General features: G+C 54.1%; 1 protein-coding gene across 1 annotated transcript in view; it reads left to right on the forward strand.

Annotated features, from left to right (window-relative positions):
• The first annotated feature begins 802 nt into the window (after positions 1 to 802).
• Positions 803 to 14,295, forward strand: part of APLN (apelin) — a 17,111-nt gene continuing 3,618 nt past the window's right edge. The window contains exons 1-2 of the mRNA XM_056809725.1: positions 803 to 1,529; positions 13,189 to 13,357. Of these exons, the coding sequence (XP_056665703.1) occupies positions 1,463 to 1,529; positions 13,189 to 13,352 (231 nt within the window). The 5' untranslated portion in view covers positions 803 to 1,462 and the 3' untranslated portion in view covers positions 13,353 to 13,357. The remainder of the gene's footprint in view (positions 1,530 to 13,188; positions 13,358 to 14,295) is intronic.

The raw sequence follows: 14,295 nt of genomic DNA on the forward strand, positions 1-14,295 counted from the left end.
AAGGAGCCCCCATGGGCTAGATGGGCTGATGGGCTCCTCCAGCCGAATCCCCGGCAGACTCCACAGCTGTCAGCCCTGCCGGGTACCCTGGGCACAGGACAGTGGGGAAAGGCAGCAAAGGGAGCCTCCAAGGAGCTGCAGATTCACATGGGGGGGGGGGGCTAGGGGCCATCTAGTTGCAGCTCTTTGTGGAAGGGAGCAGGCATGCTGCCCTGTGTGGGGAAGGGGTGGGACTACACATGTTTGGGAGAGGTGAAGGGATGGGGCAAGAGAGGCTCTTCTAGGCCCGGGCACATCCCAGGAGGATCTCTTCTCAGAGGGATGCCAAGAGGGAGGGCCCCTTCCAGCCGAGAGGGCTGACACTTGGGATCCAAGGGACCTCCCAGGCCATCTTCTGGCAACCTCTTATTTTAAAGAGCAGTAAACTGAGGCTCTAGGAGGGCAAATGACTTGCTCAGGGTCACATGGGGTACTAAGCCAGCAAGCTTCAAAGATGAACTGAAAAGGAATCAGAGGCACAGGGAGGCCTGTCTCCCCAAGCCCAGTTCCAGATGTGATGGGCGATGGGCAAGGCTTTGCGGTTGGGGGCTAGGCTGGGGGTGGGGTGGCCAGCCCGACTTGACTTTCCTCTTCTGGGTTTCCTGACAGCTGCTGAGGAAGCGAGGTGATAAAGGGTTAAGTGCTTAAGGCTCCCCCCCCCCCCCCCGCCCCCCAGGCTTCCTGCGTTTGAAATCCTCCAGGTCTCTGGAAACCCACTGGCCTTGGCCCGGGGCCAGGCGGGCATTGTCCGGGAGCCTCGGGGCTGGGGCCGCCTTTGTTGCGGGGCGCCCCCTTTCAGCCGCGAGGTATGGGGGGCGGGGCAGGCGGGAGGGAGGCCCTGTCCCCCCCTTCCCTCCAGCCCCCGCCGATGACCACATGACCAGGCGGGCTCACGGCCAAGGCAGCCCCAGGCTCGGCTACAAAATGCAGCCCGGGGAGTGAGCGGCCCGCATTGGCGGCACCGGCACCGGCACCGGCACCAGTACCAGCTCCCGCACCGCAGCGCGAGCGGAGCGGCCAGCTGCGCCCTCAGTGGTAGAGGGAGGGAGAGCGAGCTAGTGGGCGAGCCGGCCAGCCAGCCAGCCCCCCGGCTGCGTGCGTCCGACCGTCCGTCCGTCCTTGTCCTACCGAAGCCTCCGCCCGGGACCAAGGGCGGGCAGCGAGCTCGAGTGGGCAGCCTCTGTGCCCGGCACAGCCGGCCGAGGCACGGCGAAGCATTGCACGCGCGGCCGGCCGGCAGGCAGGACGCAGTGACGCAGGCGCGGGGAGCCGGGCTGCGATCCCCCCCGCGCACACGCCCCCTCGCGCGCACACACACATACACACGCGCCCGAGCTCCCCCGGAGCTCCGCTCCGCTCCCCGGCCGGCGTCCTCCCCGCCCCCGCCCCCGCCCCGCGCGGCCAGACCCAGCCCGGCCGAAGCATGAATTTGCGGCGCTGCCTGCAGGCGCTGCTCCTGCTCTGGCTCTCCCTGGCTTCGGTTTGCGGAGGTGAGTGCACCCCGGCCGGGGGCGGGGAGGATGGGGGGGGGTGCTGCTTCTGCCTCTGCTGCTGCAGCCACGGCCGCTCCGAGACCCCCTATGGCCGGGCCTCGGGCCACATGCCGGGAGCTGATGGGCAGAAGTGGAGGGGCTGGAGGCCAGCTGTGAGGGCGCACGGTGCCTGCCCCCTGGCCGGGGGAGGGATCGGGCAGCCGGGGACTGGGCCAGCATGCAGACGTGACACTTGTTGCATAGGCCCCGGGCCGGCCCGGAGCCCAGCTGTTGCTCAGTTGACCCACGGGGAAAGCACCCCCACTCACACACACACCTCCCGCAGCTTGGATCCTGTCCAGGGCTCTCCATAAGGGCTGGAGCCTCGTTTTCTGGCCCTGCATCCTCAGGACATGCAGCCCTAAGTCAGGACTCCAAGGCCTGCTAGAGGTCACCAAGGCCCTGCTCAGGTGGGAAGGTCCTGGGGGTCCTAGCTCAGCCCCCAGTGCTGTGACCTTGAACAACCTGCTCTCCCCACCCCCCAGGTTCTTCCTCTCTAAAATGAGAGGCTTGGACTAGGTCATCTCAAGGGAGTCCTACCATGTTGTAGTCCACCCCTCTCTTCTTTTCCAGCTGGGGCCCTCCACTTTTACAGATGAGGAAACTGAGGCCCAGGGAGTTTGAGTGAGTTTCCCAGAGTCATATGGAGATCTGGTGGCAGATCCTGGACTTGAGCCAAGTCTCCTGAATTTTGGCTCAGCCACTTCCCACCTGTGTGGTCTCAGAGAAGTTGCTCCAAGTTTCTGGGCCTCAGTTTCCTCATCTTTAAAATGAGTGGATTGAACTCCATGACCTGTAAAGGCTTCTAAGGCAAAGGACTTTAAGCCCAGGATCCTGTGATCCTGGCTCCCTGGCCACTGCCCTCTTGACCATGGCACTGGCCCCTTCCTTTTGCCCCTGTTCATACCCATCTCTTGGCATGGAGCTTTAGCAGCAGTACTTTTTGCCAACAGCCTAGCTCCATCAAAACTGCTCTAAAGACAACAAATAGCCAAGATCAAACCTTGAGACTTTTTCCCTGGGGGAAGGGGGAGCAGGTATGTGGAGAGGAAATGACTTGCTCTGAGCTGGCACACATCTTTCCCAACCATGGCATAGAGAAACCCATTGGCCTACTCCATAGTACCCCAGGCTCCTCATCATCGAGGCTGCCCATCCTCTGCCTTTGCCAGCTCCCATCTTGAACTGGTCCCCTTCCTGAGATCCACCCAGCTCCCTGCTGATGGCCATATCTGCCAGGCATGCCGTCCCAGCCCTGTTCTAGGAAGGGGAAGAAGCTGAGGCTTGGTGGGTTTGGGCGGCAGGGGGACAAGGGGCTGGCCGAAGGTTCAAGGTGACTTCCATACTAAGCAGGGGGCAGGGAGGGTTGGCCAGAGAGGTACTGAATTTGGAGTCAGGGGAAGGACTTGGGTTCCAGACCCTAGTCTGCCTCCGATCTAGCTTTGCGCCCTCAACTGGGGCACTTCTCTCTGCAGTGATGGGGCTCAGGCCTCAGCTAAGCACCTAATTTTCTCAGCCTTGCTGCTTCATATCCCGGCCTGTCTGCTTTGGGGGGAAGAGCTGTTGCTTTTGACTTTTTGAAGGAGATTCTCTTTTCTCCCCTTCCCTGGGTCCCAAAGAAGACTCAGGGAGTCTTCAAGGAGACTTCAGAGCCAGCCTCTAAGGAGCTGTCCGGTCTTCTTTGTTCCTCTGGCTGGGCAGCAGGGCCAGCTTGGGGCCAGATGCCAGGAAGTAGGGCCCTCGTTTAACCAGGACTGGCTCAGCCCCTCAGCACCTAGCAGGGCTACCTCGGCTGCCCTCTTGCCACTTTTTAATCAGGCACCTACTCTGGGCCGGCACTCTGTGTGCCTGGATGTAGGGATGGGAAATTGAGATGGGCAGCCTTCAGACAGCTAGCTTATTGTCTCCCTGGCAATTGGGAGGTCCAGTGCTCCAGAGGAGAAGGTCCCAGGAGGGAGAGAGCCACAGGGATCAGTGGAGCAATAACTGAAATTTGGCCGGCAGAAGGAACCAGCTCTGCTCCCTGTATGGCCTGGAGCAGAGCCCTTCTTCCTCTGTAAAGTGACTCGGTTAGACTAGACGCCCTCTGAGGTTCCTGTGTTCTTGTTTCATCCTTTGAGCAATCCTGGGAGACAAGAGCCGGGTCAGGGATCGTGATTTCATTTCTGAGATCGTGACAGCTCCCATCTTCCCAGTCCCCTGAGGTTGCGTGTTTTCCTTGTAACTTCAGGGAGCTACAATGGTCAGTCTCCTCATTTTTCAAATGGAGAAACTGAGGCTCAAAGAAAGAATTCCTCTCTCCTCCCCAAGGTCACACAGCTGGGAAACAGAGGGAGGTTTCCCTACTCTTCTCACTGTGCTTGCATGTTCTGGCTGATGGCATGGGAGTCTTGGTGGTCAAACGGTGCAGGTCTATCTGTGGCCTCAGTGTCAAGGACTACTGCTGGGCCTCATGATTCCTCGCCTCCCACTCCAAAGCTGGCAAACCCTCTTGGTCCATCCTTCCAGCTTCCCTACCCTGGCATCACCTGTTTACAGTGTGCCTTAGAGTGTGGTGGAATTTGGGCCCTGGCTCTCATTACCCCCTGGGTGACCTTGGGGAAGTCCCTTCCCCCTCTTGCTTTTCCTGGCCTTAGTTCCCCTAACTGGAAAAGCAAGGGGGTTGGACCAGGTGATTGTGGGCAGCCCTTCCAGCCTAAATCCCGGAGGCTCCCTTGAGCCTGGATCTGCCCAGTAGCTGGGGAGGGCTCAGCTCATCAGAGCTCGCCAACAGGTCTCATGCTCCTATTTCTCCCCTTTCCCCTCTCTCTGCCACTCCTCCTGGAGCCTCCCAGGGCCACCTCTTGCCTTCAGTCTCTCCGCCATCCCTGGTTCTCCTTGCTGAAACTCCACACGCCCCTTTCCAAGCTCTGTCCTGATTCGGAATGTGTCTCCCCTCACTGCTGACCTGGTTTACCCTTTGCTATTCTGGGGCGAGACCCTGGGGCTGGGCTCTCTGCCCTTGTCTAGACTGCCTCACCCGGTCGCTTTTGGCCACCTGGATGGCAGGGCCTGTCAGAACAGGGTCCTCTGTGCCCTCGGTGCGGGGGCTCTGAAGCCAGGCCCACCCCATCCCCAAACGCTTCACACCCGCCGAATCGTAACCTGAGATGGGGATGTCCCTGCGCCAGGAAAGGCTGCCCCAGTGAGGGCAGGGCTCAGGCTGGCACTGGAAATAGCTTCCAGAAAGGAGCCTCCCCACCTCCCAGGCTTTCGAGCTCCAGGGGACGAGGAGAGGCAGGGAAGAGGCTGGATCCCAGATAAGGCTGAGCCAGGAACAAGTTCGAACTGGAAGGAGATCTCAGAGATCTTTTTTTTGAAATGGAAAAGGATCTCATTTTTAAAAGCAGAAGCCCAGGAATTAAAGGGCACCAGTACATCCACTCAGTGAAAGGGACAGACAGGAGCCTCAGGGTGATGGTTTTATAAACCACACTCTGTGTCACTGCTTCCAGGGCAGAAGAGCGAGAGGGAGGGGCTAGGTGATGGGGGTGAAGTGACTTGCCCAGGGTCACTCAGCTAGGAAGTGTCTGAGGCCACATTTGAATGAAACCAGTGCCCAAAGTATGATTGCAGAAAAGATAAAACAGAATCCAAACCCCTAGCTGGCCCCTCTCCCTCTCACTACTGGCTTCAGGAAGTGTACTGAGGATCAGAGAGGGTGTGGCTGGATCATAGTCACAGGGCTATGGGTCAGGGGTAGGGAGGATTCAAACCCAGATCTCTATCTGAATCCAGAGCTCTACACACTTGTCAGGCTTTTTCTGCCAGAGCTGGAGGGCCCCTTAAGGAATAAAGCTGGAAGGAATCTTAGAAACTATCTTATTTTACTGGTGGAGAAACTGAGCTTTGGAAAGGTGAATGACTTAGCCAAGGTCATATAGTGCAGAGCTGGAACTAGAGTCTAGGCTGACCATTCTATCATATGACCCTGAGAAGGCTCAAATGAGCCAGAGAATAAGTGAATGAGGTCTGTGCCAGAGTCAAGAGGCAAGGGACAAAGATGAAGCGTCACCCCCCCCCCCATTTCTGTCCAGCCCTCCAGTCCCCCTCTCCAACAGCAACTTCAGCCACTGGAGACCAGAGGTTTCCTCATGATGGTAAATAGGTGTCATCCTGTCCGCAGTGCTGGGTTGGGGAGAGCCTTGCCCAGTGGGCACCACAAAGGATCTGGGCAGCCCACCTTCTCAGGCTCTCACCGTGTCCCACAAATGGAGAAAATTCTAAGCTCTCACGAGGAAGAAAAGGTTCTGGGCTAGGAATGGAATTGATTACTAGTGAGCTAAATGACCCAGAGAAGGGAAGAACAGGAAGGGAGGGACCTTAGAGGTTATCTCTGCCTGCAACTCTGCCATTTTACAGAGCTCTAAAGTGGGGACTGGCCCAAGGACATGCTGTCCAAGAGACAAAAGCTTAGGGTGTTAGAGCAAGAAGGGACTGTAGAGGCTGCTCAATCACAGGCTTTAGAGCTAGGAGGGGTCTGAGGAAGTCATCATGGGCTCCCAATAGCCAGAGCTGGAACAGGGGGACCTCAGAGGCCATCTAGTCCAACCCCCTCCTTTTGCAGATAAGGAAACTGAGGTCTCTGGCCAGAAAGTGATTTATCCAAGGTCACTGTAGTGTTGAGCCAAGCTTCATCTCTCCCTGGACCAAAGCTTGCCCTCTCAAGTTGGGGTGTGGATGCCCGTCTTACATTCTTCAGAGGACTATGTGAAGGAAAGCACTTGGTCAGGCACACGGTGTTAGGAAAAGTGGGCACAGTTACTGTTGTCATGGCAGGGTCTCTGTGCTCCAAGGTTCTAAGGGCTTCCCCTGGATAGCTAGACTTTTAGCTCGAGTTTTTTGCATGTTGCCTCTCCTCGTAGAATGCGAGTCCTCTGAGAGGAAGGACCCATTTTGGCCTTTCCTTGGACCCGCAGTGGGTGGCACATAAATGCTGTTCAGTTCAGGTCTCGAACCCCTTGAGACAGCAGAGAGACTGGTGAGGCCAGTGACCAACAGCAAACTTCTGGGGAGTAGAGGCTGCCATTATTGGGGCTCCTTTGTGGGTCTGGGGCCTTACTGACCCAGGAAGCATGAGGGGAGAGGCCAGGGGCACCAAGCCCTCTTTTGCTCCAGCCCCAGCCCTCTTCCGTGGTGGCACAGGGAGCTCAGGGCTGCCTGCCTGAGGGTGGAGGTCCCCTGGTTGCAGGCTGAGAGCCAGCCTGCACTCCCTCTGACTCAGCTTCATGGTGGGGTGGCCCGTGTCTGGCTCTCTACCCAGGGGCGCCCCCCTCCTCCGTCCACTTGCTCTAATGAGCTGGCTTTCGTGCAAAGGGGCTGAGAGAGCCAGTCTTACTTGGGACTCTCACGATGGGGAAATGGGGGCGTAGCACTTCTTTATGGGTTCTCTTCCAAGTAGCTGGACACGAACACTCCAACCCAGATTACTGATGATGGCTGCCTCCCAGGTCCCCAAAGAGTCTACTCCTCAGGGAGCTCTTGGCTTGAGCATTTGGTGAATGGAAATCAGCTTGATGGGCTTTGGGGGAGGGAGGGGAGGTCCTGGGCCAGAAGATACGGGACCCATAAGCCCTCCTGTTTGTACGTTTGGGACCATGTTCTGTCCCGTGAAGTGGACTTTCAGCCCCATTTTACAGATCAGAAAACTATGACTCAAAGACGGGGGAGTGACTTAAGAATCCCAGAATCTTCTCCTTAAGAAGGGACCTTAGGTGCTCCCTCACCTGCATCTTGGGAATTCGAAGCAGAACTGTTTCCCTCACCCCCTTTTCTCCAAAAACTTGACTTCTGATAACAAGGGACGTGCCCTTGGCTAGGGGCCTGAACAGGAATCCTCTGGCCCTCCAGCGTTAGCCACGAGGGGCCATCCAGCTTCTGTGGGGCATTCCCTCCCTCCCTCTCGCCTTCCTCTTCTTCCTCCTTCTCTTCGGACAACCTAGTCCATGGTGAGACAGTTCTGGCCCTCCAGAAATTCCTCCTGTACCCTCGGCACTTTCACCTGTTGAGGATGGCTCTGTCCTCCTCTGTGGGCGACCTTTCAAACCGCTCTCACATTTGGACTTCCTTCCTCCCATCCAAGTTCAGCTGTCTTTGCTCAGCCTCTTGTCCTCCATAGCCTCTTCTCTCCAGCTCTTGGTGATGCCAATCGCTCCTGGTTGGCCTTCTACCAGACTCGGTGGATCTTCGCCGGTAAGCATGGGTGACTCCCAAGGCTCTGTTCTGAGCCCTCCGCTCACCCTCACTTGGTGGCCTCATCGGCTCCCATGGGTACGGCGGTCATTTCCAAGCAGGTCATTCTCCTGTCTAGTTCTCTAGCCCTAACCTCTTTGCTCCTCGACATCCCAAATAGTATGTCCCATAGACATCTGAAAGTCCGTGTTTCCCAAACAGGGTTTGTCCATCTTTCCCCTAAACCCTTTCCCGTCCCAATTCTCCTATTATTTTCAGGGTATCACCAGTCTTCCACTCAAGCGGGCTCACAGCCTAGGCATGACCCCTCCGTTCATTCTCTCACCCTCCACAGCCAATCAGTTACCAAATCCTGTTGGCATCCTTCTCCCCTCTGATGCTGCTACCATTTTGGTACAGGCCCTTGTTGCCCCACATCTGGATTATTGAAATGGCCTTCTGGTTGGTGTCCCTCTGCCTCAAGTCTCTCTTCATTCCAGTTCATCCTTCACTCAACTATTAAATTGATCTTCCTTATACTCAGGTCTGACTATGGCAGTCCCACCCTCCTTCAGTAACCTCCAGTGGATCCCTATTACCTCTAGATTCAAATAGAAAATTATTTCTCTGGTTTGTAAGCCCTTCATAGCTTGACCCCTTCCTACCTTTCCAATCTAGTTACACTTTATTTCCTTGTACCCTATAATCCAGTTCCACTGGCCTTCTTTCTATACCTCCTACAATACTCCATCTCCCATCTGCGGGCCTTTGCACTGGCCATCCCCAGTGCTTGGAATGATCTTCCCCCTTATTTCTACCTCCTGTCTTCCTTGGCTTCTTTTAACTTGCAGTTAAAGATCTTGCCTTTTTGAGGTAGCTAGGTAGCCCAGTGGATTGAAACAGGAGGTTTTGGGTTCCAATCTGGCCTCAGACACTTCCCAGCTGTGTGACCCTGGGCAAGTCACTTGACCTCCATTGCCTAGCCCTTACCACTCTTCTGCCTTGGAACTAATATCCAGTATTTATTCTAAGATAGAAGGTGAGGGTTTTAAAAAATAAAACAAAGTGTAGTATGGAGGGGCAGCTGGGTGGCTCAGTGGATTGAGAGCCAGGTGCAAAGATGGGATGTCCTGGATTCAAATCTGGTCTCAGACACTTCCCAGCTGTGTGACCCTGGGCAATGCACTTAACCTGCATTGTCTAGCCCTTACCACTCCTCTGCCTTGGAACTGATGCACAGGTGAGGGTTTTTTTGAAATGTTATGTTTTATTAGATGTCTTTTCTATTCCTCCTGTTGATTCTCATTTAATCTGTATTTAGCACTTCCAAACCTGACTATTTGTGTCCTTTTTCCTATTCAATTGAGCTCTTTGGGGGCAGAGTCTGTTTTTGTTGTTGTCTTTCTTGGTGCTCCCAGTGTTTATTGAGCTGATATATAGCATGAAGGGCCTTCAGGATCCTGCTCACCCTGTTCTGGCTACCATACAGCTTGTCAGTGTCCTTTCTGAAACTGAGTGCCCAGAGCTGGGAGCCTGACCATCTGGAGAGAACAGAGGGGGATGGCTGGCTTCCTAGGCCTGGCTGCCATGCCTTTTTAAGGGCAGCCTAAATAGTGTTACTTATTGGGCTACTATGCCATCACCTTGACTCAAATTTACCTTGGAATCCACCCAAAGCCTCTGACCTTTAAGAGAAACACTGCCTGGGCATTATCTGGTCATTGTGAGGTTGAGTTTTTGAGCCCAGGTGCAGGACTTTACATTGATCTTCACTGATTTTCCACTCAGATCTGACCCACTGTTTTAGACCGGCCAGATGGTTTGCACCCTGCACCCTATCAGCACTGTGTTATTGATCTCCCTCTTGAGCCGTGAGATGGCTCTTCCTCCTCCTGTGTTTGCATCCAAAGATTTGATAGTCGCCTCATCTCTTCCTTTATCCTCATCATGATAAAAATGCCAACCAACACAGACCTAGGGTTCAGCAAGAAAGCTTAGAGGATCTGGCTAGCAGAGAGAAGGGAGGAGGGCCTTTGTTGCTCTGGGTCACAGCTGGCTCTGACTGATGCCGATAAATGCACAGAAACTGGATGTAAGTAGAGGGTAAGGCACAACAGAGCCAAAGAAGAAGGGGCTAGAGAAAGGGCGTGTGTGTGTGTGTGTGTGTGTGTGTGTGTGTGTGTGTGTGTGTGTAAGGGTTGAGGCAAGCCTTGGATGAGGAGGACATGACTGGGAAGCTGGAGAGGGCAGGAGTGGGAGGCTGTGTGGAAATAGTGAGCTAATGGATTAGTGGAGGTTTCTGGGAAGGATGGGGAAATAAGAGCACCAGGGAAGCACCATCGCTGTGGGACAAAGAGGGCCCCATATCATCCTAAAACTATTTCTTTAGAACTTCAATGACATGAGATCGTCAGATCTTCACAGCAACCCTGTGAACTTACTTAAGATGACACCCCTAGGAAGCCTTAGTTCAGGGACTTGAACTCGAGTCTTTGGACTGTAGCGTTCTTTCTACTCTGAAGAGTTGAGAAGTAGGTGTTTGTGTCTAGAACACTGGGCAAGAAATTTAACCATTCTTGGTCCCATTTTCCAAAGGGTTTCAGACTAGAATGCTAGCCGGGCCCGCACTCGGTTCTTTCCAGAATTGTTCCTCTATGGAAGCCTCGTCCCTTCAATAAGACCTGAACAGGGACTGGACGCCCATGGCTGTTGACCTGCCTCAGGCACAAAATGCTCTCAACATATATTCCATGATTGGAAGCTTACAGTAGTACACAGAAGCAGTGTGGAAAGAGTGTTGGCTCTGGGGTCAGAGGATCTGGGTTCAAATCTTTCCTCTTATCCATGTGACCTCGGGCAAAGCATTTCCCTTACCTGGGCCTCCTTTTCCTCTTCTATAAAATGACAATATGACCCTTGAGGTATCTTCCAACTTCAACAGAAGAGGGGCTAGAATTAAGAATTGAGACCCAGAGACAGGAGGTCCTGGGTTCAAATGTGACCTCAGCCACTTCCCAGCTGTGTGACCCTGAGCAAGTCACTTGCCCCCCATTGCGTAGCCCTTAGCAGTCTTCTGCCTTGGAGCCATTACACAGTAGTGATTCCAAGATGGAAGGTGAGGGGTTAAAAAACCGGGAGGGGCCATGTTAAATGGTTAGAGACGGGTCTGAAGTTATTGGGAAGGCTGGTGGTAGCAACACCAGATTAGAGACCCTTCTAGGCCCCACCACTAACCCTTCAATGTTCCTTCCTCCTGGGCTGGCTCTTGAGAACCATGGGATGGGGGAAGGGGTGGTGGCTTAGGATTAGAGAATGTTCGAGTTGGAAGGAATCATGGAGATGAGATCATTTTGTTCAATACTGTCCCTACTCTGTCCCCCTTGCAAGAGACAGCTGAGGTTCACAGGGGGAGAAGGATCCCTGGGTTTTGTCATGGATCCAGGGGTTCCGAAATGGGCAAATAAAGGGGAAGGGGCACAGAGAAGTGGGCGCTTTTCTGGCTCCTACTGTATTTCTGTATTTTCCAAGATCTCTATTAGAACTCTTGAGGTAGTTTCTTTCAGTGCCTCAGTTTCCCCACTGGGACCACTGTGATAGGTGGGGAGACTAAGGTACCAAAAGACACCACCTTAGCTGTAGGGGACAAGTTAGATTTGGAGTTAAAGGTTCTGGGTTCCAATCTCAGTTCTGCCACTTATGGCCTTGGTTTCCTCATTTTGTAAACTGAGGTTTTGTGACCAATCCCCTTCCATGCTCACCCCTCCTCCTTAAGCTATAAATCATCTTTGATTCTGTGAATCCACCAGTCTGGGGGGGGTGGAGATAATGGGCCCAGCCCCCTGCACAGAGGCCTCCCTTTGGATTCAGATGGAGTGACCTCATCTCCTTTTGGCTGTTGCTTAAATAGGGCAGAGGATGAGGAAGAAGGAGGGAGGGAGGGAGGCTCACTCTCCTGAGACCTACTTGGGGCAAGAGGGAAGAGAGGAGCCTGGAGTTGCAGCCCCTCTTCTCTGGATGTGGATTTTAGAAGCACAGATTTCAAGCTGGAAGGTTGGCTCCTCTGACCTCTTTGTTTTACTGGTTACTTGCCCAAGGTCACACTTAATAAAGAGAAGGGTCAGAATTTGAACTCAGGACCTTCAACTTCCTGTTTGGAGCTCTCTGTGCTTAGAGCCTGAGAGCGAGGGTGGAGTGAGTGGGGGTCCCAGGAGCAGGGCAGAGCTGGCTCAGGAGGAAGTGGCATTGAATTGTGAGCATCAGAGGGAACTGAAGGAGGTTGGGGGTCCCTCTGGCATTTCCTTTCCTCCTATTTCCTCTTGCGAGGTGACCTCAGAAGGAAGGAAGAGGAGTTAGGTAGGTCCGGGGGTGAGGGGCAGCCCCTCACCCATCAATGGGATCTAATAGAGACCCAACCCTTCCTCCCTAGACAGGAAACTCCTGCTTCTGATGCTTGGCAGGGAGCAGTAGGGGTCAAGTGGGAAGGAGGGAGGCAGAGAGGAGACAGAGAGAAGATGGAGACTGGAAGGAAACCAAGCTGCCTGGAGTGGTGGAGGTCCCTTTGTCATGCTTAAGGAGGGAAGGCGATGCCCAGGCTTTTGGGCCTAGCTTGGCAAAGGTCCTGTGGCTGCCTGGCCTGGGGGTGCAGCTGAGAGAGAAGTGAAGGGCCAAGATGGGCCCGGATGGAGGGGAGGAGGGTTGCGAGGCCAGCGTTTCAGGATCAGCTCCTTGCCCAGAGCCTTAGCCCCTGACTGAGCCCTGGCCTGGCTCACAGTGTCACTAGCACGAAGCATTTATTAAGCTCCTACTATGTGCTGGGCACTGTGTGAGAATGGGAGGGTATAAAATGAAACTGAAAATGGTTCCTCCCCTCCAAAAGCTTGGAGTCAGGGGAAGATGCCAACCAGGTTCAAGATTGATACAAAGGAATTCTGGGAAGGGTTGAGCCTTGGTGGAAGCTAGGTCTAGGTGGGGAGGGAGACATACCACAGCCACATTGGGAAGGCCTGTAAAGCCAAACAGAGACAATGGGGAGCACCTTCCTGAACTGGGGGAGTGACACATCCCTACTACCCCCCTCACACACTGACTTGGTTTGCTGCATGCCATTCCTGATACCACACATATCCACTGGGAGGAAAGAGGCTCGGACTGAGTTCAAATTCTGCCTCTGGTGTTTACAACTTGTATGACCTTGGACAAAACTTCCCATCCCAGGGCCTCAATTTCCTCCTTTGTAAAATGATGGGGTTACGTTAGAGGATCTAGATCTAATGGATAACCTTGGGGCAATCATGTTAACTTGCTGGGCCTCGGTTTCTTCATCTGTAAAATTAGTGGATTTGACAAGGTTTCTAAAAGCCTTCCAAATCTGAGGTCCAAAGTCTATTAACCTTTCTTCTCCCCTCAGGGCCCCTGGTGGAGCCATCAGACAGGAAGGAGTTGGAGGAAGGGAACATTCGAACCCTGGTGCAGCCCAAAGGAGCAAGAGTTGGAGGACCCTGGCCAGGTGGTAGGAGGAAGTTCCGAAGGCAGCGTCCCCGTCTCTCCCACAAAGGCCCCATGCCTTTCTGAATCAGGTAGCTAACTGGGCCTACTATTCCCTTCCAACAAACTGGGGTTGGGGTGACAGCTGGGGTTAGGGCTAGAGATAAGGGGGCAACCATCACCTCCAGGACACACGGATGGTCAGCAGTCTGTGCTGCTCTCTGCCCTTCACATGGGGAGCCTCCAGTACCTAAGGGGAGTCAAGCTAAAGGACATGGATCCAGATGTAGGGCCTGGGGCCCGGGGCAAGGGAGTAGGCTCAGTTGGCTGTAGAATGGACATCCTCTGGCTTAAGGTCTCCCTCCCAGCCACACTGTCCTCTGTTTGAAAGGTCTTTTCTTTTTTAATTTAAACAACTTAACTTACTAGCAGTTCTAAGACAGAAGGAAAAGGACTGGGGCAATTGGTGTTAAGTGACTTAAGCTAGGAAGTATTTGAACTCAGGGCCTCTGACTCCAGGCCTGCTGTTCTGCCCACTGTGCTATTGTGCCTCCTTCCCTGCCCCCAGTTCTGACATCCTTTGGTTCTCGGTTCTGAGGCCCCCTCCCAGCTCTGACCATGGTATGAGTCAACGATACCACTAGAGAAGAGCCTTTGCAGTTCTCCATGGCTCTACCACTTTGAAGGTGACTGAGTGCTTTCCTCCCAACAGCCAGGAGAGGAAGGTGGGGCGAGTCTTATCACCCCATTTTACAGATGAAGAAAGCAGTAGTCAGAAAGGAGAAGTGACTGGTCTCTGGTCACTCAGCTAGGAAGCTGAACAGTTGCGAATCAAGACCTAGGACTTCTGGAAGAGTTTGTAGAGAGTCAAAAGGACTCACTCTTGCACTCTGTGACATTTAAAGCTATTAGGAACCCCAGAAAATATTTATTCCAAAACTGATCTCCCCATCCCCTGTGTAGAAATCTGGGAAATAGAGTTGATAGGAACCAGGGCCCAGAGAAAAGCAGAAATGTTCTCAGGGCCACC

Source organism: Monodelphis domestica, chromosome X (assembly GCF_027887165.1).
Source record: "Monodelphis domestica isolate mMonDom1 chromosome X, mMonDom1.pri, whole genome shotgun sequence".
NCBI classification, from domain to species: Eukaryota; Metazoa; Chordata; class Mammalia; order Didelphimorphia; family Didelphidae; genus Monodelphis; species Monodelphis domestica.